General features: G+C 45.1%; 2 protein-coding genes across 19 annotated transcripts in view; one reads left to right on the forward strand and one right to left on the reverse strand.

Moving 5' to 3' along the window:
• Positions 1-10,236, forward strand: part of ptk7b (protein tyrosine kinase 7b) — a 56,103-nt gene extending 45,867 nt beyond the window's left edge. The window contains exons 6-20 of the mRNA XM_037465219.2: positions 1,702-1,832; positions 3,412-3,678; positions 4,487-4,623; positions 4,722-4,857; positions 5,470-5,589; positions 5,717-5,866; positions 6,079-6,226; positions 6,577-6,704; positions 7,433-7,633; positions 8,297-8,458; positions 8,602-8,834; positions 8,947-9,027; positions 9,301-9,452; positions 9,599-9,777; positions 9,925-10,236. Coding sequence (XP_037321116.2) covers positions 1,702-1,832; positions 3,412-3,678; positions 4,487-4,623; positions 4,722-4,857; positions 5,470-5,589; positions 5,717-5,866; positions 6,079-6,226; positions 6,577-6,704; positions 7,433-7,633; positions 8,297-8,458; positions 8,602-8,834; positions 8,947-9,027; positions 9,301-9,452; positions 9,599-9,777; positions 9,925-10,085 — 2,386 coding nt within the window. The 3' untranslated portion in view covers positions 10,086-10,236. The remainder of the gene's footprint in view (positions 1-1,701; positions 1,833-3,411; positions 3,679-4,486; positions 4,624-4,721; positions 4,858-5,469; positions 5,590-5,716; positions 5,867-6,078; positions 6,227-6,576; positions 6,705-7,432; positions 7,634-8,296; positions 8,459-8,601; positions 8,835-8,946; positions 9,028-9,300; positions 9,453-9,598; positions 9,778-9,924) is intronic.
• A 2,813-nt stretch (positions 10,237-13,049) lies between these two features.
• LOC119213940 (regulating synaptic membrane exocytosis protein 1-like) overlaps positions 13,050-27,807 on the reverse strand; it is a 62,285-nt gene continuing 47,527 nt past the window's right edge. For 11 of the 18 annotated variants that reach the window (XM_062566590.1, XM_062566597.1, XM_062566592.1 and 8 more), the window contains 14 exons: positions 26,344-26,421; positions 24,872-24,961; positions 23,554-23,637; positions 21,571-21,636; positions 19,903-20,012; positions 19,247-19,365; positions 18,449-18,609; positions 18,118-18,320; positions 17,631-17,663; positions 16,843-17,014; positions 16,197-16,309; positions 15,984-16,085; positions 15,697-15,836; positions 13,050-15,422 (listed from right to left, as the gene is read on the reverse strand). In XM_062566590.1, coding sequence (XP_062422574.1) covers positions 15,204-15,422; positions 15,697-15,836; positions 15,984-16,085; positions 16,197-16,309; positions 16,843-17,014; positions 17,631-17,663; positions 18,118-18,320; positions 18,449-18,609; positions 19,247-19,365; positions 19,903-20,012; positions 21,571-21,636; positions 23,554-23,637; positions 24,872-24,961; positions 26,344-26,421 — 1,690 coding nt within the window. In that variant the 3' untranslated portion in view covers positions 13,050-15,203. The remainder of the gene's footprint in view (positions 15,423-15,696; positions 15,837-15,983; positions 16,086-16,196; positions 16,310-16,842; positions 17,015-17,630; positions 17,664-18,117; positions 18,321-18,448; positions 18,610-19,246; positions 19,366-19,902; positions 20,013-21,570; positions 21,637-23,553; positions 23,638-24,871; positions 24,962-26,343; positions 26,422-27,807) is intronic. The other 7 variants (XM_037465206.2, XM_062566596.1, XM_062566589.1 and 4 more) reach the window with 6 other exon arrangements.

Below are 27,807 nucleotides of genomic sequence, written 5' to 3' on the forward strand. Positions count from 1 at the left end.
GCTCCTAACTCACCATTATATAAGCTTCAGCCGCGATTGGATAGTCCTTTGAAGCCAATGAGGCGTAAACCCTCGCGATGCGGTCCGATTTTACAGCTTCCGGTCGAGATGAATTGCACATTAAGGAATATTATCACAGTTACGGAGTGCTGTGAGTTGAACGCAGCCATTACAAAGAACACAGCATGTCCCTCAAAAGCACACAAGATAATAAGCAATTTCTGCATCAGGTGCCAAGTATCCCTTCAAGGCTCATAGCACCTTGTGCTTATACATGGACACGTAGGCAAGCTGTTGCACATGGGGGGAGCCTGGTGTTTAAAATGCAAAGTGATTACTGTGTGCAGTGAGGGAGAGACGAGAAGGACTTCAGCATCAGCAGAAGTCACTTGTGTAATGAGCTTGTCAGAGGCGGGTTTGGTCACCCAGGCAGTGATTACTCAGCACCGGGATTACAGATGGATGGGTAGTAAACGTGAATATAAAAGCTCACTCGAAGGCCGTTTTATTCAAATCCCGCCCTCTTTGTGGCTGAAGTATTCCAAGGCTGCCTTTGTGCTTCTGTTTATTGATCACGGCTGACATCACGCCAGAAGAATGCAGCTATCTGCAGGAGTCATCATCTGTTTTGCACCTGCACTGTTTTGACAACCCCCCTCCTTCCCCTCTCTAGACTATGTGTGAATATTTGTTGTAGATTGCATTTCATGTGTGAAACTAAGAAATAACATACCAGAGTGAGCTCAAGGCTATTTTAGCAGACAGAGCAAATTCTGCCTCATGGGTCGAACTAACTCAGGAGGGAAAAACAAAGATCAACCCATTCTTTTCTGAGTATGTAGCTTTAAAGAGAATCCTCAGAGTGAGGTACACAGACTCCCACTCAAGCTCCCAAAGCTCCATTCCCTCCCGCTATCGAGAAGAGAGCGACGACAGCCCTCCTGGGGGGGGTGCTTCTGGTGGATCCTGCTTTTGGAAAACACTTCTCTTGAATAAGACCATATCTTAACTTTATTCAGAAACACGGATTGCACTCTGTTTAACATTTTCCCTTTTCCCACGAGCGTCACACTGAGGTTGTGTCATAGCTGTGATGAGCTGTTGAGTCGTCCGGTCCGTTGAGCCCTGTTCTCTGCTGTGTGGGATGTGCAGCTCCTTATCTTTCAGTCCCGAAGAGGGCCTGAGGTCAGCCTTTAATTACTTCTCATCCCGTCCATCACTGGCACTGGTACTCCCTTAGCCTGCCACAGGCCGGAGGGGAGGGGTGGGGAAGGGGGTTGGGGGGGGCCTCTTTAAAAGGCCTTTTCAGAATTAAATTACGACCCGTATTCTGTATTTGCTTTAACCCTGCGGCAGATTCCTTTGGTTTAGTGAATTCTGATAGCGTCATAATAAGAACAGACACAAGTAGGAGTACTCCTCTTATTCTGCCACTTGTATTGCCCCGTGTGCCAGAGCGTCTCCATCCGGTGATTCCAGCAGGCCAAACCAATGCTACCATTTGTTTTCAGATGCCATCTGAAGGAGATCCGGCCGGTGCAAGGTGCACGTGTGCAGGAGGCATTTCTGTGAAATGCGCTGCTGTTGATAACCATCGATTGCTTACATGTACAAATCCTCAGGGACCCTGTCTGTTTTGTTGTGAAGCGATGGTGAGACTGTATGAACGATTAGAGGTCAGAGTGTGTCTCTTCTCCACAGTCTGTTCCTGCTACACAACGGCACACTGCAGATCACCCAGGTCAAGCCCAGGAACACAGGCACCTACCAGTGTGTCGGCCGTGGCCTCAGAGGGTCCATTGTTACCCTGGAGGCCTCCCTCCTCATAGCTGGTACGCAAACACACACACACACACACACACACACACACACACACACACACACACACACACACACACACACACACACACACACACACACACACTTTCAGTTGTTTTACTGGTGAAAGATAAACACCTGTGATTCTGTAATCTGAGAGAAAGGGGGGCATTTGGATTACATATTTTTCCCGCTCTCCGCTCTACCCGCCGCTCTTCCACTTAGTGCCAGATCTCTCCGATGATAATCACATTCCCTTATTGACATCCGGCCCAGCTGTATTCCACTACACACACACGCGGCGGCGGAGCGTTTTCCTGCTTCCCCTCCATATTATTTCCTCCTCCGGTGCAGCCGTTTGCCAGACTTGTTTAGCTGACCAAGCTTCTCCCGAGTGCAACAGCACCTGGCGGAACAAGCAGCGAGAGCAACATTAGACCAGTACCAGTGTGACTCAAACTGGTTAACGAGCAGAGCTTGGGAAATGTTGTTAGATTTGCTCCTGTGACGGAAGAAATGTACTGCTAAGAAAAGACTTCCACGTAGTTGTGCAGAAAGATGAGATGAATTTATTTAGTTGTTTTATTATTCCACATAACGACGCCTGCTTTTTTCCTGTAACCATTTCCCTGGAGTCAATTTACTTCAAAAAAGAAAAAGCTTTTAGCGGTTGTTCCCGCATTATGCTCGAGCGGTCTGTAGTATCACCTCGTTTTACTAATCAGCCCGCATTTGGAATTGCAAGTGCATGCAAGTTAAACCTTTTTTGTAAAAGCTTAGGGTTGGAATTTCTATGCGTTTTCAGAGTTGGGACCACTTAAATCCCCTCGATCATTCCCCTTTCCCCAAGGGTTTCGGATTTAGGAGGTACAACTGTATCTGCAGTTTTAACCCAGTGAACCGCAGCTCCATTTAAATACCTTAATTCACTTAATCTGATGGTAATCCCTGCAGGCATTATAGGGGATTGTGTCACAGTAGAATTCAGTATTTGGGGGCAAGTTTAAACAGTCACTCCATCGTAGGGCAACCTAATTTGTTTCTCACAGCCCCTCCGCCTCCACCCTGCTCCACTTCCCTTTCATCCACTGAGAAATGTGTGTTTTCTTCTGTTCTCATTAATTGATTTAGATCTCAAGAAGGTCGTAGCCACTGACCAGCTTTCAGTGCGTTGTCGGCCAATACGGTATTAATGACTTCCATTTGGAACACGCTGTATTAAACCACACAGCAGTGGGAGGTCTTGTGAGTCTTTGTACCTCGGATCACATTCCCCTCTCAGCATGGGGGCTGCCAGTTTTGATATGACCCGCCTCAAACGGGCCTTAGTTAATTCCCACGCAACCTGTGTGCTCAGTCGGCCTACTGTGGGCTTTGTTCTCTGATTGCGCTGAGCTACAAATCAGAGGACGACTAACAAGACAGGATGTTTATTAACGCAACTGTATGTGTGCTCGGGGCTGTGACTGGACTCCGGAATCAGTAACGCTTCACCGGCTTGTAAGACGGATGCGATCATGAGGGGCCTGGGGTTAGTGGAACCTTCCACATTGTGCTGAAAATCCTCACTCTCGCCCCGCTTTCCAACCACAGAGATCGAGGACATGGTGCCCAAGATGTCGAAGGTTTTCACAGCGGACACCCTGCAGCGGGTGGCCTGTCGCCCCCCACGCGGCAGGCCGGAGCCCGAGGTCTGGTGGGAGAGAGGAGGTCAGCGGGTGCCCACGGAGGGCAGAGTGCACCAGGACGGCCTGGATCTGGTTTTCAGTCCCACCCAGGAGGGAGACTCGGGCATCTACACCTGCGTGGCCCAGAACAGGGCGGGACGCAGGACCCAGGAGGTCACCTTCACCGTGGCCAGTGAGTCCCAGTTTACCCATCACGAGTACAGCTCCTGACAAACTGTTGGAAATAAAAAGCCTTTGCTGGAATTATTACCGGGAAGCATCAGAAACTGTGGAAATATAGGATGGTTCAGTGGTTTTGGAGCTCTACCATGACTAGAAATGTTTTTTGTAAATAAAATGTATCTGCAGCTTTAATATGGGGTATCTTAGACGTATTTATCTTGTGAGTCCCCAAACTTAAAATTTTTACTTACTCTGGATTCTGTCATTATATTTTCATTAAAAAAATGTTAACTTCAGTTCTCAAATATTTGTTATAGATTTTTAACTGAAACGGAACATGAGCAAGCCAATAAGGGATAACTATCGGCACGGGTTGTTGTTTCTTTAACAATAAGACTTGTTCTTTAACGTCTGGAGCATGCGGGAATAAACTGTGACACAAAAGGGATTAATGGTGTCTATGTCTAGGTCATGACCAATGGGCTAAGCTCATTAAGATACAATCCGTCTTTATTGATCTCCAGAGCGGAAATTCTGATGTTATTGCAGCACAAATACGGAACAAAAGCATTAAATAGAGAAGTAATACAGATAAAAAATAGAACAGAAAAGAGTAAAAAAAAAAGGAGTAAAAAAAAAAGGAACAAATCTATCTATAAAATAATGTATAAGTGTAGTCCTTTAAGGCGCTGGCATCTGATCCGTGATTTATTTACATGATGTATAAATGTTTATGCTTATTTAATACATATGTAATACTTGCTGTGTGTGTGTGTGTGTGTGTGTGTGTGTGTGTGTGTGTGTGTGTGTCATCACAGCCGCCCCAGTGTGGGTGACGAAGCCTCAGGACAGTCACCTGGAGGAGGGTAAACCAGGCTACCTCCACTGTCAGGCTCAGGCCAACCCTGAACCGGAGGTCACTTGGCTGCGGAACAACATAATGCTCACACCAGAGGTCAGTCACACAAACCTTCTCTGAAGTGCATTCGTCTACACCCGGCCGACGACCTTTTTAACTTTAACTCAAATCTTCCTGATGTTTTTTTCCTCTAGGACTCTCGATTCAAGCTGTTCTCTAACGGCACCCTCAGGATCAACAACGTGGAGGTGTACGACGGACAGATGTACGGCTGTGAAACAAAGACCGAGGGCGGCCGACTGACTGGGCAAGCTAGAGTTATTGTGCTAGGTAAGCAGTGAGGGAATTACATAATGTGTACATTATTCTGTCCTGCTTTGAGCATCCACTGAGCAAATCTGGGAAGTTATTCCCCTGACTGATGTTGTGTAATAAGGGAAATCCTAACAGGGCGATATTGGGTAATATTTTGGGTATGAGTTGAGATATAATATGAAACAAAAATGTGGTTGTGCTCTGTGGGCTTGTGAATGTGTGTGTTCCCTTAAATAGGAAGAGCATGTTCAAGTCGTGTCCCTGAGCGTGCTGCAGAACACCCACAGAGGTGTCAAATATGACAAAGGCAAAGCAGCTTTATCCCAGCCTCCTTTTAAACACATTTATCTCTGCGTTAAACTCCTCTTAGCGCAGTTCTGCTGCTACGGGATTACTGTGATGGATGGCCTGACATGTCGCTGTTTTGTCTGGCCAATCTCTCTGTTTATATGATCTCAGCTTCTGATAAACTCTGGTTTTTACACTCGACGGATGTGTGTCTACACGCGTGAAGCCACTTTGTTGTACGTGTCTGAACTAGCGTCAGGCTAGTGTCATTAGCCCCTCCCTCCCTCCCATGTTCTCCGTGTGTGTGATGTGCGTGCGGTGTTTTGACTTGTGTTCCAGAGAAGCTGAAGTTCACCCCGACCCCCCAGCCTATTCAGTGCCTGGAGTTGGACAAAGCGATCACCATTCAGTGCTCCGCTAAAGGCAGAGAGAGCCCGACCATCCGCTGGACCAAAGCAGGTGTGCACGACACTGTCAATATATTTAACAAAAGTTTTTTCTAATAATGACAAATATTGTTTCCGCAAGCATGTGTGGAAACACACAGGTTAATCATCGTGGATCATTTCCTCCCTCCTTCCTGCAGATGGAGGAGAGCTGCCGCCCCGGGTGGAGCAGAGGAACGGCCATCTCCACTTCACTAAAGTCACCCGCAGCCACGCCGGCAACTACACCTGCATCGCCTCCAACAGCCTGCAGGGCGAGATCCGAGCCCTGGTGACCCTCAATGTGGCCGGTAAGTGCCACGCTGCCATCTTGGCCATTACTGCCACATGTCGCTCTCCGTATTTACGAGCCATCGATCATTTTTCATGCCTTGTTTGTGCACTGGCTCGCCTTAATGTAAAGTAATGAAATGAATTTGGGGTTTTAAGAGCTTAACTGACATGTTAATCACAGTGAGAGTTAGGTTACTGAGCCTCTGTGTGTGTGTTTGTGCACATATAGTGTACATTCGCTTTAAGGTGGAACCAGAGAACACAACGGTGTACCAAGGTTACACAGCCGTCCTGCACTGTCAGGCCACCAGCGACCCCCAACCTCACATCCACTGGATGGCCAAGGACAAGAAGGTGGACATCAGTAAGAACCCGAGGTAAAGGAGACATTTGGCTACTATTGTGGATATTTATCAAAGACGACTCGGGCAAATATACCATTACACATCTGACCACTATGGGACTGGTGCAGGAACTTCTCTCACCAGCACCATTTGTTTTATGATGTGGCAACATCATAGGCATTCAAGATGAACTCGTCACAGCCTCCTGAACATGAGTCATGAACAGATGCAGTGTTCCCCTCAGTGTACAGCTTTGCTTTGTCTGCTGGTGGGAGTTTGCTCACCTATGTATGCGTTTGCATGAAAAGTAAACTTGTTAATACTTTGAAAAACGTTTTTTAATGTGAATTTGACTAATCCGTCCCGTCCCTTTGTCTTTCCAGGTTCCAGAAGATGCCCAATGGCTCCTTGGTGATTTCCGATGTTACTACAGATGACACGGGCAGGTACACATGTGTGGCCGGCAACATCTGCAGCATCAAAGACCGCGTGGCCAAGTTGTACGTAGTGGGTGAGTTTAACACACACACACACACACACACACACACACACACACACACACACACACACACACACACACACACAGGCGTCTTTTGTCCGGGACAACGTTTGCACACCCGCTGCGAAAGCCACGAACCCCTAGTTGGGGATGAAGGCATTAATTAAACCTTCAGCCGCTGCCTATCATCCATCTCGACAGGCTAATAACCACAGCCTCGTCTGTGACGCCACAGCTGTCACTGAGGTGATGGGATTGGGCAGACGTGAGGTCTAACGAGGCTTCACACTGTCTGGCTCTTTTAGTGCTGACTGGAGCCGAGAGTCACAGTCACACCTCGCGTTAGTTACCCACATCACCTCGCTGTCTCCCAAAGCAGCAAGGGGGGTGTGCCCCGTTTAGTTCAAAGTAAGAGACTCATTTCAGGCTCAGCGTCAAAGCTTCCCAGCTACTTGTTGAATAAAGTGACTGTTTCAATATAGTATTCTGGTGTGAACTGTTAAAATTCTACGCTAGTATTCTTGAAAAACATATAAAACACACTTTTTCTCTTGTAGTTTATGTGTGAAGCTGATTGCGGGATGTATTTCCATTTACACACGTACAACTTTTGAAAGTCTACATTTTAACAATGCATACCCTTGATTGTTCTGCTAAGACAGAACAATGTGCAGTAAAGATCCAACTTGGTTTGGTGGACGATCACCCAGTTAACCATATTTAATGCTGGTGCCCGACAGAAAAACCAATGCAATCCTTCGATGAAGACATTGACAAGGCTCCCTACAAGATGATCCAAACCATTGGGCTGTCAGTGGGAGCAGCCGTGGCTTACATCATCGTAGTGCTCGGACTCATGTTCTACTGCAAAAAGAGACGCAACGCTAAAAGACTGCAGAAAGGACAGGACGGAGAGGAGCCCGAGATGGAGTGTTTGAACGGTATGTATGTTCAGTGGAGACAGCTTTTATTAAGCTGTGGTGAGGAACTCGTAAAGTCAGTCACAGTTATGTGAGTGGTTGATATTCATGGTCCTCAAAGTGATGGTAAAAGGTTTTAGGATATTTGCTGCCACCCTGTGCTTATCTCAGGAATGACACTACAAAGATGTAATATTTTTTAGATGATACATGTGTTCTGTCCCAGTTCCACAGCACTTTGATTATTATTTAGACTTTGAGTGTCTCAGGTGTGAATACTGGAATCGTCCCACAATTAACTTTGGAATATGTATACAAAAACTAACAACTACAACTAAACAACTAAAGATAGAAGAGCACAGAGTTCAAGAAGTTTCGTTCGTAGTTTGGTTTAAAATGGACACTAATAACACACTATAAAAATCCAACATGCCACGTTACTATCTATGAGGACCGTTCTTTCTAACCAGCATCTTGGATCCACGTTTGATGCCAACTTGTTCTACGTTAACCATAATATCTGACGCATATCTCAGATCTAGCTGATTACAGCAACAAGTTGGTTTTCACAAGAAAATGATGACAGATTACTCTGTTTGGATCCATATCATATTCACAATTACCTTCAATGCCTGTTGAGATTTGATATATATGCGTATGACCATGTGGGATATTGTTTATCAGGAGGAACAGTCCAACAAAACGGCCACACCACCGCTGAGATCCAAGAAGAGGTGGCCCTCACTAATATTGGTACCATGGCCACGGCCGAGAAACGCCACAGCCACGTCAACAACGATAAGCTCCACTTTCCTCGAGCAAACCTACAAACCATCACCGCTTTAGGTAGGTCCTCTCCTGCACAGACGAACTGAGCACTTACGTCCTTGTGCTCTGAATTATTACTACGTCACCTGATCTTTCAGCTGAAACTTTTTAGGAAACCAAGACGTGCTCTGACATTGACTCTTTGTGATTTGCGTGCACAGGCAAAGGGGAGTTTGGTGAGGTGCTGCTGTGCAAAGCCAAGGGTATCGAGGAGAGCGAGGAGGAGACGGTGGTGCTGGTGAAGAGTCTGCAAGCCAGAGACGAGCAGCTCCAGCTCGACTTCCGCCGCGAAGCCGAGATGTTTGCGAAGCTCAGCCACCCCAACGTTGTCCGCCTGCTGGGCCTGTGTCGGGAGGCCGAGCCCCACTACATGATCCTGGAGTACTATGACCTGGTAGGCGCACAGAAGAAGGAGCGAGCGCACACTCCCAAAACGATAATCATAAATAAGATTGATCTGATTCATGCATCGTTTTTTTTCTTTGCGGTTGCTTTTATTACACCAGGGAGACCTAAAGCAGTTCCTGAGGATCTCCAAAAGCAAAGATGACAAGGTGAAATCTCAGCCTATCAGCACCAAGACCAAAGTAAGTGTAGAAATACTCAAAGTAGGTCGATCTGCACTAAATATCAAGCTACTCCCAGGAGACGGTTGAAGTAGAAACGCGTGTGCCGTCATCTATATATCTATATCCGCTTCCTGAGCGGAGAGAATATTTCTCAAGACAATAACTGAAGCAGCTAACCTCAAAAGGCCAGGAAACAGCGCACCTGGCTCTGAAATCCACCAACGTGTTCCAGTACTCATTGAGAATGTGAGCTCGAAGTCCGATCACCTGAGCGTTCTTTTGCCTGTGCAGGTTTCCATCTGTGCCCAGGTGGCTCATGGGATGGAGCACCTGTCCAACCACCGCTTCGTGCACAAAGACCTCGCTGCCCGAAACTGCCTGATCAACAGTCAGAGGCGCGTTAAAGTGTCGTCGCTCAGCCTCAGCAAGGACGTCTACAACGGGTCCGTAGAGAAACTAACACGATTTCTAACATTATGACCCAATTAAATAATCCAATTTACATGAAGGCAAGAAGGTGAAGTCTCTGTTCCTCTGGCTGACTTGAGTCGTTTCCTGCTTGTCGTTTCTCCTGTGGACGTGTACGTAGCGAGTACTACCACTACAGACAGGCGTGGATCCCGCTGCGCTGGCTCCCATCCGAGTCGGTGTTCGAGGACGAATTCTCCACCAAGTCTGATGTTTGGGCCTTTGGAGTTTTGATGTGGGAAGTGTTCAGTCTCGGGGAGATGCCATATCCCAAACTCAGCGATGACGAAGTGCTGGAAGGTCAGTAGGATGCTTTCATGTTTTAGAGTAATGAGGCCCCTATTGGTTGTTGACTTGGTCAGGTAATTGGAAATTGGATGTGGGATGAATGTGTGTTTCTGGTTGGGTCTCAACCTCCTTCTCTCTGCCGGTCTTCCGTCCCTCCAGGTCTGCAGACCGGAAAGCTGAAGCTTCCAGTTCCAGACGGATGTCCCTCCAAGATATACAAGCTCATGGTCCGCTGCTGGGCGACAGGCCTCAAAGAGCGCCCCTCCTTCACTGAAATCGTCCACACGCTGGGAGACCTGCCCTCTGACAGCAAGGTCTGAGACCAGCATCAGGGCAGAACTTTGACCAACCCCCTTCCTCCAAAATAAGGACGGGAATGCTGGATTATTAGTCTCAAACATTTCAGGGAAGCGGGTTGAGGAGGAAACACTTTTCTTATATGCATTTCAAACTGTGTGTGTGTGTGTGTGAGTGTGTGGGGGGTGGGGGGGGGGGGGGGGGGGAGAGGAGAGATAAGACTTCTTTGGTACACTCGGGGAAAACGCACTCACGTTTGTGTAAATGCTCTTTTGTGAGCAGTGCCAGGAGTTCACGTTTGCCTTAGCCGCAGCATGGAGGCCCCTTCCTGTGGGTCCCCGTCTGTGGTTCCACTGTGACCCTGCCGTTCTGTCACAGAACATCCGTTTGACAGAGCCTCACACCCTCAGTGCCTCCAGCCCTAGACACACACACACACACACACACACACTCACTATACACACTACACACACTCACCCGGACCTCTGTCTTCTTTGTAGTTTGTTCCAGTGTTCTCACTTGTGTGGATCAATAGAAGTTATTGGTCAGAGGTTTAAGAAACCCCCCTGAAATGTAGGTTCAATGCTCCGGGCAAGTCTGAAAGAATACTGAAGTGAGAGTGGGACCTGATGTACCTTCAGCGGAGCGTTGAAGCTTCAACCCCTCCGGACTGACTGAGACTGTTGAAACTGGTCTACACTGGACGGTTCACACGCTGCCGTGCACGTTCAAAGAAGAAACGGAATTGGGTTTGCATGAAGGTTCGTCTGTTACGCTTTGTGATTTGGAACTTGTGTAAAAAGTCATCTGTGTTATGGTAACACTTCAGGAACATGAAAAAAAGATCAAGTTTATGGCCAAGGAATATATGTACTAGATATTTCCAGTGTGGGCTTTGTACGTTTTTACAGGTGTTTTCTGTTGTAATAACTTTGAGGTGCTTGTTGGTTGCAACCTGTGGGGAAGAACAACCGTCCCACCACATTATCACGTTGCAGGCCTGCAGCCCATGTGTTTAACGAAATCATTTCGTCAGACGTCCAATCAGTTTTCCTCCTGGTCCAAGTTTTTTGTGCAATTTTGCAAAGTGGACCATCACGCCAGGCAATGTGTACATAATGTAGAAGCCATGCACTAACTTCACTTAAAAAATATCCCTCTATCTCTATCATGTTGTGTAGTAGAACATGCAGGCGCCTGTTTATTTAAGATGAAGGGCCTGTGTTTGTTTTCTTTTCTTATAACTGTTCATAACATAAATGTACTCTGCTCCGTATTCGTTCTCTCAGACATTCTCGTGTCGTGCGTTCAGTCTGAACCGGCTGAATACGCTTTCATAAAGTACAGAGGAGATCAAAAGAGTGACTGCTGGTCACCAGTATTCATTTAAGTGCCTGGTAAATGAAGGATTATCTAAATTGTTTTTTGTTTTTTTTACATTATCTAATCAAATGGCCTTTGTTTATGAACTTGTTTTTATACATTGTTTTTAGTGTAACGTTTTGTTTTTATGAATACTAGGCACTCACACCTAGACCTTTTTTTTAATCTGCTTCAGCAAATGTTCACAATAATCAGATATATCTACAAAAGTATACATGCTGCTGTCAATAAAGGTTCACAGTGTTTTTACCCCATGTGTTGTGATTTAAACTAGATGGCAAAAGTCTTAACTTGTGTTATGCTTTCAAAAGGGGTTCAGGATTAAGACAAAGTAATTAATGTTTACTGGACTTCTTAACACTAAAATCAAAAAGCTAAAAACACCAAAACTACAATAGAAAATAGTTTTCTTTCATAATGTGACATCATGAATGGAACCAATAATATATATATATTAGCGCGTTAATTACGATAAAAAATAACACATTAAACATTTTTTACGCATTTTTACACTTATTTTTTGCACCGCGGAACGTTTCTCACTGGATGAGTTTCGGAGGACCGATTATACTGGAGCACCAACTAGCGTTCATGACTTCAGACAACAAACCACAGTGAGCATGAACGAAGAAGCTGACGAGACCGTGTCGGGTGGCCCCGTGAATGGGAAATCTTATTATAATAAACACACGGATGGAAGCGTCCATAAGAGCGTGGTTGTGAACAAGCTACGCAACAAGGAATTCACATCGAGCCTCAAGTATCACCTCAACGCACAACAATTAGCAGCTAGCGTGGACTTACAAGGACCCACACCCAACCCACACTGCACCAGATGACTGGTTTAAGGACCAGGGTAACTAAGTCCACGTCTGACAAAATAACCTATGTTCTGAAAGTATTGGTCTGCTTAAAAAAAACCTAGTTTACAGAAGGTCTACTTACCTATAGGCTACCTGAATTTCTGAAAGTACTATATTTCTACACTTGTCTGCTGGAATTGGTTGAACAAAAATAAAAATCCATGTGAAAAAAATTACTTCTCACTGTTCTCAGGTCAAATATTTATGCAATTAAAATGCGATTAATTTTGATTAATTAATTACAAAGCTTCTAATTAGATTAATATTTTTAATTGAGTCCCGGCCCTAATATATATACACACACACACACACACCATTGCACATATACAGTACCAGTCAAAGGTTTGGAAACACTTTGTCATTGAATGAGAACCGAATGGCTGTTTGTAAATTTGCTGCGTTTGAAATTCCCAGATGGTGTGACGTTGGCCATCCTGCTGGTCAGGGGTCGACGCTGGGGTCGACAGCGGTCATCTTCTCAATTCTGGGCTTCATGGCACACAAACAAGGAGTTCCCATCGACAATGTGGTTGATTCAGGTATGGTTTGAATGCAACACCATCGGTCTTCTCCAGCCTCAAGAATCAAATACGAGCTGGAACTTTTCCTGGAAAAGGGCAACAGTCTAACAGAAGACCATTTAAATGTTTCTTCTGTCCTCCCAGGCCCGGGCAAACAATCAAATAGACGCGTTTCATTTACAATGATTTGAGACCAGTCCATTCCAAAAAAAAGCCATGCTCTTCTTCCACACAGTCTTTTATTTGTAAATAATAAAAATGAACTCTTGAATATAAAACATACACATCGGTAGAGCCACATCTGTTGTACAAACAAGAACTGTTGCAGTGAATACTTGAGTCTTTAATCTAAAATCGTGGTTGGGGAGCCGTGGGCTGTAAACAATCAGTATTCCTGGAGTAATACTGACAAAGGAAAGGGCGGTCGGCCACACCGCCGAGGGCTTTTCAACAAACTATGTCCAAAAAAAAGTCTTGTTGGCTTTAAAAGTCCAGTCCAAGCGTACAGTGATAAATGGGAAGAAAAGTTTGTTCTAACTGGTTTAGCTTGTTTTTTTTTTGTTGGCAAATGGGAGAAGAAAAAAAAAAGCTTCGTGTTGAGCGCCCCCTTGCGGCTCGGTGCCGCTCAGCAGCTCGAGCACATCCACAGGACGCAAATCCCCCTCCACGAGACCAGGAATGTTTGTGTGTCAGCGATGTTCTGTTTATTACTCGAGTTCAAGCCTCCTGATTTGTATGTACACGGTGTGCGCGTGACGCATGTACGCCCAGATACACTCTTTATGTTCATATATCTATCTTTATAACTTCTCTCAAACTCATAATTATACTTCATATACATTTAGCTGTTATACACACATTCTCTATCTCTGTCTCTAGACCCGACTACGGTTTAGACGCCGACATCCTCAAAGATGAACCAGTACTACAGAACAGCACTGTTTTTCAAAAGCGTTCAATGAAACAAAAAGAATTTATTTTTTGTTCTGGAGACTTCTTAACAAGGATATTTAGACCCAGAGTGGAAGGCGTGGCCTGGGAGGAGTTTTGACCCCTTCCCCCCTCTATTGGTTCGCTCCTGTTGGGGGGGCGGGGCTAGGGAGGGATGGCTTTTCTTGGTTTGAATTCATATTCAGTACGAGCAAACTGTACAAGAACATGCAACATACAAGCTGGCCTAAAAGTATGTGGAACCAACACACACACACTCTCTAGTCCTTTTTAATTTTTTTTAGATCATTCGTTCATTTGTCTCGTCTTTTTATTTTACATTAAAAAAAGAAAAGTAGAAAACGAAACAAACCAAACGAAAGAAACATGCATGCGGCTTGGAGCCGGGCTGTGGGCGGGGTCCCCCCGAGTCATGCTGCTGCGGCTCCCTCCTGGGGGGGGGCAAAGGTTGTTGTGCGAATGGCGCACCATTGCTCAAAACAAACATACACAGAGAGTCTGCGCCTCGTCGTACCATTTTGAACTCTAAAGAAAGATTTAAAAAAAAATTGGCATCTTCTTTTGTTTCCTCTCTGTTGGAATTAAGGATCCGAGCTTTCCTTGTGCTTGCTTTCATCCATCGAACCAAGGCTGACAATGAGCGCGCTGTGCAGACTCCTCTCCTCAAAAGAGCGAACCCAACCACTGCCTCTTCAGATGCCTAATCACCATAGCAACGCAACGCCCATCAATCCGCGTGACGGCACGGCTGAGTGAAGCCGCCTCGGTTTGCTACTTGCTAGCTTTGTTCCCTCTGAACAGTTAGGACTCCATTATGTTCGGATTGGGGATGCACCCACACTGATATTTGGCTGGTACTGACAAAGAGTTGGATCCTAAATCTGTGTCAAAGGGGCAGATCTATTCGATTTAGTTCTGTTTGTATGCTAAACCGTACCGACTAATATTATTTCCCATTCAAGTTTTGACCAATTTGTTTTGACCATAATTAAATTATTATTAAACCGGTAGCTGTACGCAACTCCGCATTGACCATTTCTCAAGCCCAGGTATTGCTATCGGTATCGGGGGGGAGTGCGATTTGTGCATCCATAGCTCTGATCGGAGCTGCACCTTAAAAGGGGAGAAAAGAAAGGAAAAACATGGGACAGGATGCAGAGGACAGAAACAAAGAAAGCAAAGCTTCGAAGAACACAGAGAAATACGGACGAGGAAAGAGGGAAGGTGTGAGACCTGATTGTCGGACTCCAGCTAGGCATTGATTGGCTAGTTCTCTCTCTCCCTCCCTCTCCTTGTTACTCCGTCTGGTTTTTTCATTGGTTGACCGAGGGACGGTCGTCTCAGTCCCAGTCCAGTAACTGTGGTCCATTACTTTGTCAAGAGAGATTAAACAGGGTCGGGGGTTCCGGGCGCGACTCGGTCACTAGGACCGAACGCCCGGTGGCGGTCCTGAGCTGTCCAGTGACGTCTGAGACGCCAGCCGCGTCAGCGGCGCTAACGTAGGGTCCACCAATGAGGACGGCGGAAACAGTTTGTACCAGCCAATCACCGTGCTCGAGAGGTCCAGCTCCTCCAATAAGATCTGTGCTACGCCCATGAAGCATTTGTGGTCCAGTCTTCCGTAGTCTCCCCATACTATCACCTGGGGGAGAGATTGGAAGAGACAAGTTAGGCTATTAAAACCCATTTCGTTTGTTTTAACCACCCTGTCGAGCCTGAGGGTTGCGCCCCACATGTTCTCCAACACACTAGACCGGCCCTTTAAAATCACATTTCACAGCAGTTTATTATTCCAAATAAAGTATACAGCTCAGATTGAGCGACGCTGCTACGATCTCTTTGGCAATTACCTAAAATATAATATAACATATGATAACAGAGGGAGCAGGTTGGTGAAGACGCACGACGAAGATTACCTGAAGCACCTTGCCCTGAGGACTCTCCTCGAAGAGCAGGTGCTGCTGGTAGAGAGGCTCCAAGGTCTTTCGTGCAATCTTGGTTTTCTTTTTGGCTTTACAAGTTCCAGTATCCAGCAGGTATACCTTGACGTAGGGAGCTGGGGGTGTGGGGACGGGTTTAGAGGGAGAGGAAAGGGAGGGCAGATAGGAGGACAGAGGGTAGATGCTTTGTCAGGGTTTATCCCTGTGTTTGACATTTAGCAATCATATGTGTGTGTGTGTGTGTGTGTGTGTGTGTGTGTTACCTGGGAGGGATTTGGAGCCTGGTTTGGAGGTAAGGCCTCGTGCCCTGATCACTTCCACCTCCAGCTGGCCTTTCTTATCCATCAAGCCGATCTGAACATCACCTGTGTGTAGTGGAGACATGTGTCTCTAAATCTGCACATACACAGTATATACTGAACAGGGTTTTTTATGGTTCGTAGTTAATGATGGTTTATGATGGAGCCATCACTCACCCATAGCAGGCGTGGCCAGTGTTTGCCGGCCAACCAGCTGACCGGGACCCAAACCGTCCAGGAAGTCACTGAATTGACTGTCGGCGCCCAACCGCATCCCTGAGAATATCAGACTGACACACGCAAAGACACACATGCTGAATGATACAATAATCCAAACACACCATAACTTGTATTGAAAAGCTACAGAAAAATGGGTCTTTATTGAGTGCTCTTTAACATTAACAATAATAAAAGGTACCTCCAAGTAATTGTTGAGAAGAGGGGTTATGGTGCAGTGTCTGCATGAGATGCGTAAAAGGCTATTCAAAAAGACTCCGTGTGTGTAGTGTGGTGTAATAAATTAGGCTCAGGTCGAGCGCAGGTGCGCCCTTTTACCTGGCCTGTGTGAACAACCGGATCGATCAATACAGCATTGTATGCTGGGTGCTAAATGCTAATGCAACGCTAACATGCTGCAGTTCAGCCCGTGTTGTCCATCACGTTCACCATAGAACCTTATCACTTAGGGCAGGTAACATTTGTAAATTAACACTGAACCCCAAGTGGAGCTGTCGCTGATGGCAGTTTGGTAAAAACAAAGGACCGGAGGAATGAAACCACTGGGTCCACCCACACCGCAGTGCGTTTGCTTCGGCCTACGTACTTCCCCTCAGAGCTGTAGCTGTTCATGCTGCCATCGGTGGACTCTCTGCTGGCCTGTCGGTTCATGGACGACCCTCCCCGCGGGTACTCCACCGCCATGCCGGTCTCCACGCTCCTCTGGATGCTGCTGCTGCCGCCGCCGCCCTTACCCACCTTCTTTCCTGTCGGTGCTTCTGTGGCAGAAAAAGAGGTCGTTAAACAACACCACTTTGGTTTTTTTGTTTTGTCCTTTTTTATCAGACCTCAGTTTTCAGTCGTCTCATGTCACACCTTCACAAAGATGAGCCTGCGATGGGATTGTTTTTGCATTAACTCAAGGGTAGCAGTCTGATAACTATAGGTTCAGCAATAGTTTAAATGTATCTGCCAGGTTAACATCTCTGAAAATGTAATTATCCTGGGTTTGTCAAATATAAAGTTTAGGGCTTCACGCTACCAGTACCAGCATTGGTACAGTTGTCTGTTCATAAGACCTTTGTAGGTCTATGTACTCAGCTTGTGAACCTGTTTGTATTTTATTTAATTTTATATATATATATTTATATATACTATCTGGAACTTGAGTCTGTAAAGAGTTGATCGATTGAATACCGCAGTTCATGCAAATCACTATCCCATGGTGACCTCACCAACATACAAGAAAGCATTTGTGTGAAAATAAAGTGCTTTGTGATGCTGCAGAGTTAATTACATTTAACTTTAAATAATTGTAATTAACTGCCATGTAATAAAATACAATGCTCTGCTTATCATTTACAAACAATGCACTTCTCTGTCCTATTTCTTTACCTTTCTGTCTGTTTGCCGCCTTACCCGCCGCCTCTGAAATAACACAAAACAACAACAGTAACATCAACAAAGCCAATAAACCACATCATCATAACGGCAACCCTGACCCTCAAAATGTGTTCCCTCGTTACTGTTTTAACGTTGTGAGTGAGCTTCCTTCTGATTTGATAAAATTACCTCAAATATGTTTTTCTCAATTATTTCTAATTCTCATCGAGTGTACGGTAAAAACTCAAATCCTCCAAACACTGTTTTTTGTTCAAGAACCTGTTTGTCCGCTTCAATCGATCACGATGTGACACAGTGACACAGCTTCCCACCAGAAACCCTGCTTATCCAGCGTGAGCGAGGTAGTATGACTCTCCCCTTGAATCGTCACATTATTCTTGCAATGGGGACACACAGCCACACCCAGCCACATTCCTAAAGAGGCCTTGAGTGGGGTGACTGCGGCTGGCGTTGCCGTGGGGACGGCTGTTTCTCTGACCCGTCTGGCTGAGTTGCGAGGTGCTCCGGCTGCGTCTGGACGGCAGGATGGCAACGACGCGTTGGCTGAGGCTCGAGCGCCGCTTCTTGATGCCGCTCCCGAGCGCCGTGTCTGATTGGCTGCCGTCGACGTGCTCCATGCCGTAGATCTCGCCGCTTACGCTGGTGCTCTTCAGCATGTGGCGGCCCGTTGCCCGCATGGCCCTGCCGATCATTGTGTGTCAAACCAAAGCTCCAGGTTCATTTTATGTGACTTATTATACTGAAAAGTTATCAGGAATACGAAAAGACTGGGTTTGTGCGCATGTGTGTGTGTCAGTGTGTGTGCATACCTGAAGCGTCCCCGGGGTCTCTCCGACTGGATGGACATGTAGCTGGTGCTACTGAGGCGAGAGGCACTGCTGGTTCGAGAGATGGCTGACACGTCGCTGACATCGCTGTCTGAGGACTTGTGGGAGACGTTCTCGCTGCTCCGCCTCTGGTCCTTGTAGAGCTGGGGACACACGTCAGCCGGGACCATAATGCAAGTAATCGTGAACAACAAAGAGCATTTAGTAGTATTATTATATAAGTATAAGAAGTATTTTGGGTATTGGGTATATTTTTTACGCCAAGAAGATGTCATGTAATTTTCATAACCACATTTGCTTGATGAAAAGACGATTCCTGAATGGGAAACAAACTTCATTATGACGTTTGAAATAACTAGGAATCATTGAAGCATCTTTGCATTCAGATACTTTGGCTAGCTGCCATCATGGCTGTCACTTCGGGGGAATTTTCACTCAGTTAAAACATAATTTATTGTTTGTTATTGGCTTATTTGCGACATTGATTACCGCTGTGACTTTCCTGTAATGCGAAGCCAAAATGTCTCGTGAGAAAGGCCTGAAGGAGACACACAAAAGGGTCTATCAAGATGTCTAAAATCTGTTTTACATGCAAAGTATTACTCAACTATTGGGAAAATTAATTAATTACTTTCTTGTGTGAATACAATTCACTGCAATGCACTTCAGCAACGTTTAGGCACAGGCTCTCTGGTTGGAATTCTTATTGTCCCACAGAGTTTGAATGTTGGATTGAATGAAGCTTCCCCCCCCAAAAAACTAAATCCAGTTATGGCCCACCTCTCGTTTGTTCTTGAGGGCCCGGTCCAGGTCCTGTTGGCTGGAGGTGGTGGCTGCTGACACCCGGTTGGAATGGACCCTCATCTGGAGCTGACGGACACACTCCTCTGCTACCAGGGCTACACGCACACGCACACACACACACACACACACACACACACGGTAAAAAAAAAACTCCCATAAATCAGGCACCGCGTAGAAAGTTGACCCAATTCGGTGTTCTAGGCAGAGGTAGAACTACTGTTTAGTCTTATAAACATTTTTCCCCTTTGAAAAGACCTGTTTGTGGGCATCTGAAGTAGTTAAAATATTCTTCATATGGCGTGGAAAATACATTCTGTCAACAGCAGTACATGACTTTGCTCCTGGGCTGTTACGTGCTGACCGCCATTGGCAGGAAATACACTGACAATATAATAACCCTACTTTGAAACATCCAAACCACCACATTAAATCAACATTTACATATTTTAATTTCCCTAGAATGTTCGGAAGATGTCGGCGTGCACTCTTACAATAATAATAATAAGAATGTCCGAATTTCCCTGCATCAGTCCGCTACAATCAACGCTATAGAGGCTGATAAATGAACCCCCCCCACACTCCCCCTCACCTGGAGCTTCAGTTTAACAATCCAAACCGGCAGCGATGCGTACCTTGTTCTACAGTGCTGCTCTTGGGGGGAAGTTGTGGTAGTTGCCTCACTCTGCGGTTGGAGGAGGACGTCACAGAGGAGGAAAGAGACGCACCACCTTGGAGGTGGCCCCTGACACAAGATAATAGTGGTAGAGAGGGTGGGATACAAAGAGACGTAGGATGGGGGGGAAACAAATGAAAGTCAGTATCTCTGATGGAGTTCACATATGTGGAGCTGATCCCATTCCAATCAGCATCATTTAGACGCGGATGGAATTCACCTGAAGTAAAAAAAGAAACTGAGCTGAACAACAACCAATGGAACCAGCCGTTGTTCCAGTTTTTTTTATATTAAGATATGCAACATCAAATATATGTAAAAAAGCATTGAAAAAAATAAGCTATAGAATGTGGCTGTAAGAAAACAACTATATGCCGAAAAAACAGCAACAATATTTTAGTAAAGGTCAGTAGCAAATTTGCAAAGTGAAGCCGTTCAGGGAGTCAGCGATTATTGATCCTGTTGCAGGAAGAGCAGCAAACAGAGGTTAAGACAGTGGAAGAACACATAGAAGGTGAAACCCTTCAAGCCTGCACACACCCACTCATTTGTAATTCATTCTCACCACAGACCCGAGACCAGCTGTTATTCAGAAAAACGTTTCTTATTTAGCTCTGAACTGCCCATCATTACTTTGTCGAGTCCACGTCTTCTGCTGCTTATATAGTGAATAAACTTACTGCTGCTAAATCTATAAATTATTTAATTTGGGAGTTTTACAATCAACAAAAAAACGCAACAACAAAAGATACACATTGTCTTGACAACACATACACAAACAGCAAAGAAACACGTAAACGCATGGGGGGAGTGAGAGCAGCCCGTCTCGTCCCTCTCCACTGGGGGGCCCTCGTTCTAAGGTTGCCCTTACCAAGGGGCCGCAGTGGGGCCTTTTTTCCTCTGGAGCCCCTTAAGATGGAGGTGGGCTTGATTCTGGTGGACACACACACACACACACACACAGACGAGTGCCATACAAACCCGAGGACCCGCAATACAGAGTGGAAGCAGCAGCATGCGGGAAGTGAAAGAAGGGAGGAATGATGGGGTCGAGAAGGAAAAAAAGCAAAAGAATTGAAATAATAACGTCTAATAAATCATGTGAAATTCAATGGATTTCCAATACATGTGGTAATAGAACATGCATTCTAATTGTTATTTAGTATTATAATAACTTTTTAATATTCCCAATATTATAGTTTATGACCTGAGAAAACCTCCAAAACTAATGACATTCCATTCCAATGCCTTTGGTCTGACCCGTTTGCTTCTCAGATATTCAAATCTTTCACAGTTCGTTTCAACCGTTTCAGGCGCCTACAAATCGTTCATCACGCACCACTTACGTCTGCCTGCCTTTTGTCTTTGTTTCTTTGTCCTGTGGAAGTTTGTAACGTGTTTTAAAGCTTTATCTGGCAATCCAGAGCTAAATTGCACAGTAAAGTGAATGTTTCATTCAACCCTACATTAGTAAGAATAGAGGTCTTCTTTTAAACTAGTGAATGGGGTTTTAAAAGCCTCCAGCATATATAAATAAATATATATCCGGTTGCATAATCTCATGCTCCCGTCGTGGGACTCATACACTACTGTTTGACATGTGCTGAGCCTGCAGTACATGCCTTACCTGCCACTGTCTGGGAGCTCGCTGCCAAGAGTGTGACACTCGGGTGTCTCCAGGGTCCGAGGCTGCCTGGAGAATGGTGGATGATTAAAAGGCAGCAATGCACAAAAAAAGAAAAGAAAAATGGGGATGGATGACGAAGGAGACATCATTTAGATATAAAGCAGTCCGGTTGTCTTCAGCTTTATACCTTTACGGTCAGGAAAACAGAATAGGAGGCATACCGTGATGGATGGTGTGATTGTGAAATGAGTTACTGCGTCTTTGTGTGTGTGTGTGTGTGTGTGTGTGTGTGTGTGTGCACGTCCTTGGACTGAGGTGAATTACATTTTCTTGAAAAGGAAGTAGAATCCATATTCTCCACATGGACATGAAGATGACAAAGATGATACATGCATCACCATACACACACACACACACACACACACACACACGCACACACACACACACACACACACACACACACACACACACACACACACACACACACGTGTAGTAGAAATCGAGTAGGAATTTATGGATCTGATACATTTTAAGTCATCGTTGAGCACTTTGACATAAAAAAAGAGGGACATCTCAAAGACTGAGAGGAGAAGGCGAGCACACAGAAGCTGCAGATGGAAATTCCCAGAAAGAGAAGTACACTTCAGAAAGACGAGGCGAACCAAACAAAGCAGAGTTTCACAACAGAACCAGTACAAACTACTCAGTTCAGAAGACAACAAGCCGGTGACTGAAAACGTGAGGGAGAGAGAGGAAGGAAAAGCCACGGGACAAAAAACGTCTGCATTAAAAACCACAACCAGGGACAAGAAACCATCGCTACAATTCTGCAACAAATTACAAACCAGAGACACCACCCACAAGCTGAAAAACCACACAAACACCCTCTACACAATGTGAGTGACGCAGTCCACAACAACGTAGAGCTTGTCTACGCCCCATGTGGGACAAAATCTACATTGTACACGGGGTTCACTCTCACTGTGTCCTGCTCATTGACTGCAAACCAGAAAATGAAGGCGATAGAAGGATAAATAGAAAAATATTCAGGAATAGCTTGTGATTTTATCTTGTTTTTTGTCCAAATAAATATCAAGTAAAACCCTGCAGTTGCAATTGCTGCCGTTAATGGTTTCAAGGGAATAACAATTTCAGTTATGAGCAAGTTTAAACATTTGGGGATGTACAATTGTACACCTTTTTTTTCAATAGTTAGATGAGAAGATGCCACCTCCGTATTGTTGTTGACAATAAAGCCATAAGGGTCATAAGAGAATTGGCGTAGCTTAGAAACGAGATATGAAGTAGTGGGAAATACTTTTGGGTTTGTTCTCATTTTCACAAGCCTTCTATTTGGCAGAGCCAAGATCACCCCAATTATGAGCTCTATGTTAAGCTTAACTAACCTTCCCTTGGTTTGAACTTTGTATTCAAGAGGACATTTATGAGTACGCTGTAGATCTTCTCATCTGATGGCCACAATTTCTCAAAATGTTGAACTGTTTATGAAAATTTGAGAATCAGGCACTTTCCTGTTTGGCTAAAATGCATTTGGCTAAAATACGGTCGAATAATGGTCGAATGCTTGTTCTTTATGGTGCAAGATAAAGTCACTCACTTTTACCAGAGAAGAATGAGTCAGAATAGTTTTGGTTGCAAAAACTACCATCTAATCAGAGATATCACAACTCAGAAGAGATTTGAGGTAGCTGCAGAGAGGCGGTAGAGCTTGACATCTGCCTGAACCCAATGAGACACATCTGAACCCACAGTATTTCAGTCGGTTCCTTTCAATGCTGGAGAGAGGGCTCGGGAACTAGTGACTTGAACTGATACTGGTTGGTGATTTGTCTTGTAGAAAAAAAGAATACCGTGTTCTTTCATCCTAATTCAACAGAACCTGTTATGGTTAATACGGGCATCAGATTTGAAGGCATGAGTCAAGCTCTAAGCGGAAGCGTCCGGGGGTCCACAAAAGGGTACCTGTCATCTTCAGGAGACGCATGTTGGATAAGAATCCTGGGACTTGCCGGACGTCGCCGAGGCAGGGAATGGGAAAAAGGTTTTCTATGTGTACACATACAAAATATATCACCCATATATGACGAAATCAGCAAACCATTACAACATCACAGTCACACTGTTCCATCGTTGCGTACATATCTTTTGGTAATTTAGTGGAAAACAGAACACCTGATATACAAGCCATTTTTTTGTCTGTGAGAGGGATTACAGGAAAAACTACTGACCCAATGTGTATGAAACAGGTGGAAGGGCGTAGCATGGGCCAAGGGAAAACCATTAACATTAGAGTGTATACGGTGCTCACATTTCTTCCCTCATTCATTAGTATCGTGGCCCTGTTTGTGTGTTTGTCAACGGCATCATGGGAAAACTATTAGCTTGATTTTTCCTAATCTTGATGGAAGCGTGATGGACCAAGGAAGAACTTTAAACATTTTGCAGTGGATTGAAACCACACAGCGGATCCACGAATAATCTTCACATCTTGTTTCATGACAATAAACCGGCATTCAACCAGGATCAAGATGAAAGGATGAAGGACTGAGTATTTTGACCCTCATCATGCACACTAGGAAGTTACAACCTGACGAGTCGAGGCCAACTGTAAAAAGGATAAATCATAACAGGGACCCACAACGCTTTCAACATACACACAGCATATGAGTGTCCTAATGAAATAGACTTAAACACATTACAACATATACTTTGCTTACAATCTGTGTGCAGCTAAGCAAGAAAACAACCGTGGCAGCAGAAATCCCTGGATCAAGCAGGATGCAGGGTTGATTCCATTGGGACTGTGTGACACCAAGCAGGGTGACTTTATCTTTACATACAGGGATTACATAAGGTGTATAAGAAGAGGTGCACCGATTCTGTTAGTAGGGGGTCAAACTTTGATGGGTCCAAAGGTGTCTTGTTGTTGATGTGAATAAATTACGCGGAATTCTACAAAGTGTTGAGTAGTATTAGTAATGATCAAGGCAATAGATCCACCATTCAGTCAGTTTGAGAAAATCGTTGCACCTTCATACACAGCTTTAGGATTGTGGAGATTGTGGTGAGACCAGAGCTGCAAAGCGAAACAGCAGAATGAAACAATGGAGCCGTGAACAGCAAAGCGGTATAGGGTTAGAGTGAGAATGGGTGAGTTAAATCTTCAAATAGGACCACTAAGAGCGGAAAGAACTACAAAAAGACCAGGAAAGGTAGAGGATAAGCGACTACTGGAGCACTACAGGAGGGTTGGGGGGGGGGCGGGGACAGAGGCTGGTACCTTTCAGTCTCTGATGAGGGGGCGTGAATGTTTGGAGTCAGACAATTGGCGCTAGCGCTCCTAACCCTGTCCAGAGAAGGCTGCAGATCACTAGAGGCACCACAGCACAACATGCCAATCCAATGGAGGAGGAGGAGGAGGAGGAGGGGGAGGAGGGGGGAGACAGGAGAAAAAACAATGGAAAAACAGAAGAAAAAAAAAGATGTTTTAAAAGTCCAGGTTAGATTCCCTAAAGCCACAATGCTAGACTGAGAAGAAAACCACGGCTGGCTGGCGCGTGGAAGCGGGAGTGTCTGCGGGTTGTCTTGGTTGTCATGGAGATGGGGTTGAGTGGAAACCTGTGGGTTTATGCTTTGTGAAAGGATGGAACGCTCGCCGCCCATCTTCTCCCAACCGGTGCCGATGTTTACCCCCTCATTATAATGTGGGCGGTGTGTGTGTGTGTGTGTGTCTTACCTAACGGCCACCTCGTCTGTGAACATTACGATGCGGTGTGTTGTGATGGAGCGGCGCGCGGCCACAAACACGCGCGATCCTGCGACAGCGCTTATCTTTCGGCATGCAGGCGGCGAGGAGCTATTTACAAGATGACAATTTCCCAAAACAGCATGCGTTTGCAAACGAAACAAAGAAAGCTCCGATTGGAAAGTAATCAGTGAAGCTCCTGCCACTGTTGAAACTGTTCAAACGAAAGGAACAACAGGTTTCGTGGTAGCGTGGAATGTGTCAAGGCCTCAGAATACTTCAAACAAGGTGCTCGTCTAATTGTCTGAAAGACTTTCTCCAACATTAGACAATTTATACTACTTACGGAAACAGGATGCGCACTATCCTCTACAGTTTTCAATAAAAATAAATGAATAAAAAAAGTAGTATGTAAAGAAATGGGAAACTGTCATATAACCATCACGCTTCAGTGAAACATAGAGAGTAGAACAGGGTTTGAAGAAGTCTTTTCTGAACACACGCTGTACTTCTGTCACATTTTCTGTGTTCTTTGAAATCTTCCATTATCCATTTATTCTTAATTCATTGCATCAAGACTACAAAGGGGAGCAAAAAACAGTGAATTCTCACAAAGAGAAGTCTATGATGGCGGACTGTTGTCTTTTATTTGTGCCCAGTACCAAGTGGCCCGGTGGTTGGGGACCACTGATTCAACATGTAGTTATTACTCTAATATCTGGAAAGATTTGTAAGAATTATAATAATAAATAAATAATAGTAAGTAAATAGTATTAAATAAATAATATTGCCATGATCTCAATCGATAATTTTCACCGAGACAATGTAACGTATGTAAATGAGACATTATTTGGCACAAATTAATCTATTTTCTATCGATAAAGCCTTAAATAGAAAACGATGTATTTTTGCCTGTAGTGTCGCCTCCAGGAAAAACCATGAGCAGGCATCCAGAGTTAGGCACGTGGTTTGTTTGAGGCATTCTGGACTGTTACCTGTGGACTTACCTGCTTGTATGTTTGTGGGTGCCGTTGAACAAAAGGGGCATCTTAGGTGGCAGTGTGTTTTTGCCCCTGGGAGATCTCCTGATGTTAGCATGCATGCAACAGACACAGGTAGGAAAATGGGAGGAGTGGGTGGAAGAGGAGAAAAAAAAGAACAACTCTGTGGGGTTGTTGTGCACAACAGAAAGCTGTATAGGTCCAAGCAGGTGCCATCTTATCCAGTGATTTTAGGCAATAGATGTCCATAATTATCACCTGACTCACTGAATTTTTTCATTAAAAAATTGAGTGTGGTTCGGTACTATCAGTGATGTCGTCTCACATGTTTCTCGACATTGCATCCCTCCCCAAATCACTGGCTAAGCTTGCTTGTCTTCTTTTTGCAGTGTAAGCAGCCAAGAACTACAGCACTGCAATGGGGGGGCATGCAAGCGTCAAAAGCCCGGCTGTCATCTCTACCGACACACTCCCATCCCTCAAACACACCCGCGTGGAACAGAGCAGCGCAACGTTGACCAGCTCTATGGCGCTGCTGACCGAAGAGGTCACGTGTGTGAGGAGCCCCCCGAGACGCGCTCTGAAGCCTCAGGGCGAGCGTGTGCTCAAATAGCGAGACAACACAGCCACGTGGAGGGTAACTCCACTAACGTGTGATGAGCAAATGTTAATTGTAATGTGGTGACAGATCAAACGGTATATTATGGGGGGGGGGGGGGGGGGGGCAGAGCACAGAGACGCATGCTGGTAATAACGCAAACACGGCCCTGCAGTGTCCTCTTGTGGATCGGAAGCAACAGCGCAGCTAGACAACCAGCTCTTTCCTCAAAAGGTCATTTTTCCGGATTTTACATTATTAAAAAAGCGTGATGCTTTCATGAATGTCCGCAGCAGACCAAATAATAAAGGGAGCTTGTTGTCATCGTCTATATTTCTCGCTGTAAAACAAAGCGCATGAAAAGACCAGAATCGACAGTGAATGCATCCGTGAGTGTGAGCCTCAATCCCTCAAACACCGTCCTGCTGCCACAAAGGCTCAATAAGAGCCAAATGTACGTTAATCCGCAACAAACAATACCCCCCCAAGAAAAAGTCAATTGTTTTCCTCCTGTTTGAGTCTTTTTTGCCAAAAACTACAATGCACAGCTGTGAGTTATTTTCAACTTTTCTAAACTAACAAAAGATTTTCAGACTTCTCAGTAGAAACAAATGGACTTGGGGCGGAGAGCCACCGACAGATAAGAGGAGGGGAAGTATTGAGAAGAAGAAAATGTATTGTTTTTTTTATTATTGTTGTTGTCTTTTAGAAAACGATATCAGGCCCTGATATTCTAAGTCCAGTTAACAGTTTTACTTGTGTGGTTCATGTTCTGTTTACAGTTAAATAACAAACAAATTCACTTTTACAAAAGGTGTTACCTTTACAGAGACATATCAGTCCTCACTTTTTTTTTTAGCTAATTGCATGGA

Source organism: Pungitius pungitius, chromosome 13, assembly GCF_949316345.1.
Source record: "Pungitius pungitius chromosome 13, fPunPun2.1, whole genome shotgun sequence".
Classification (NCBI taxonomy): Eukaryota; Metazoa; Chordata; class Actinopteri; order Perciformes; family Gasterosteidae; genus Pungitius; species Pungitius pungitius.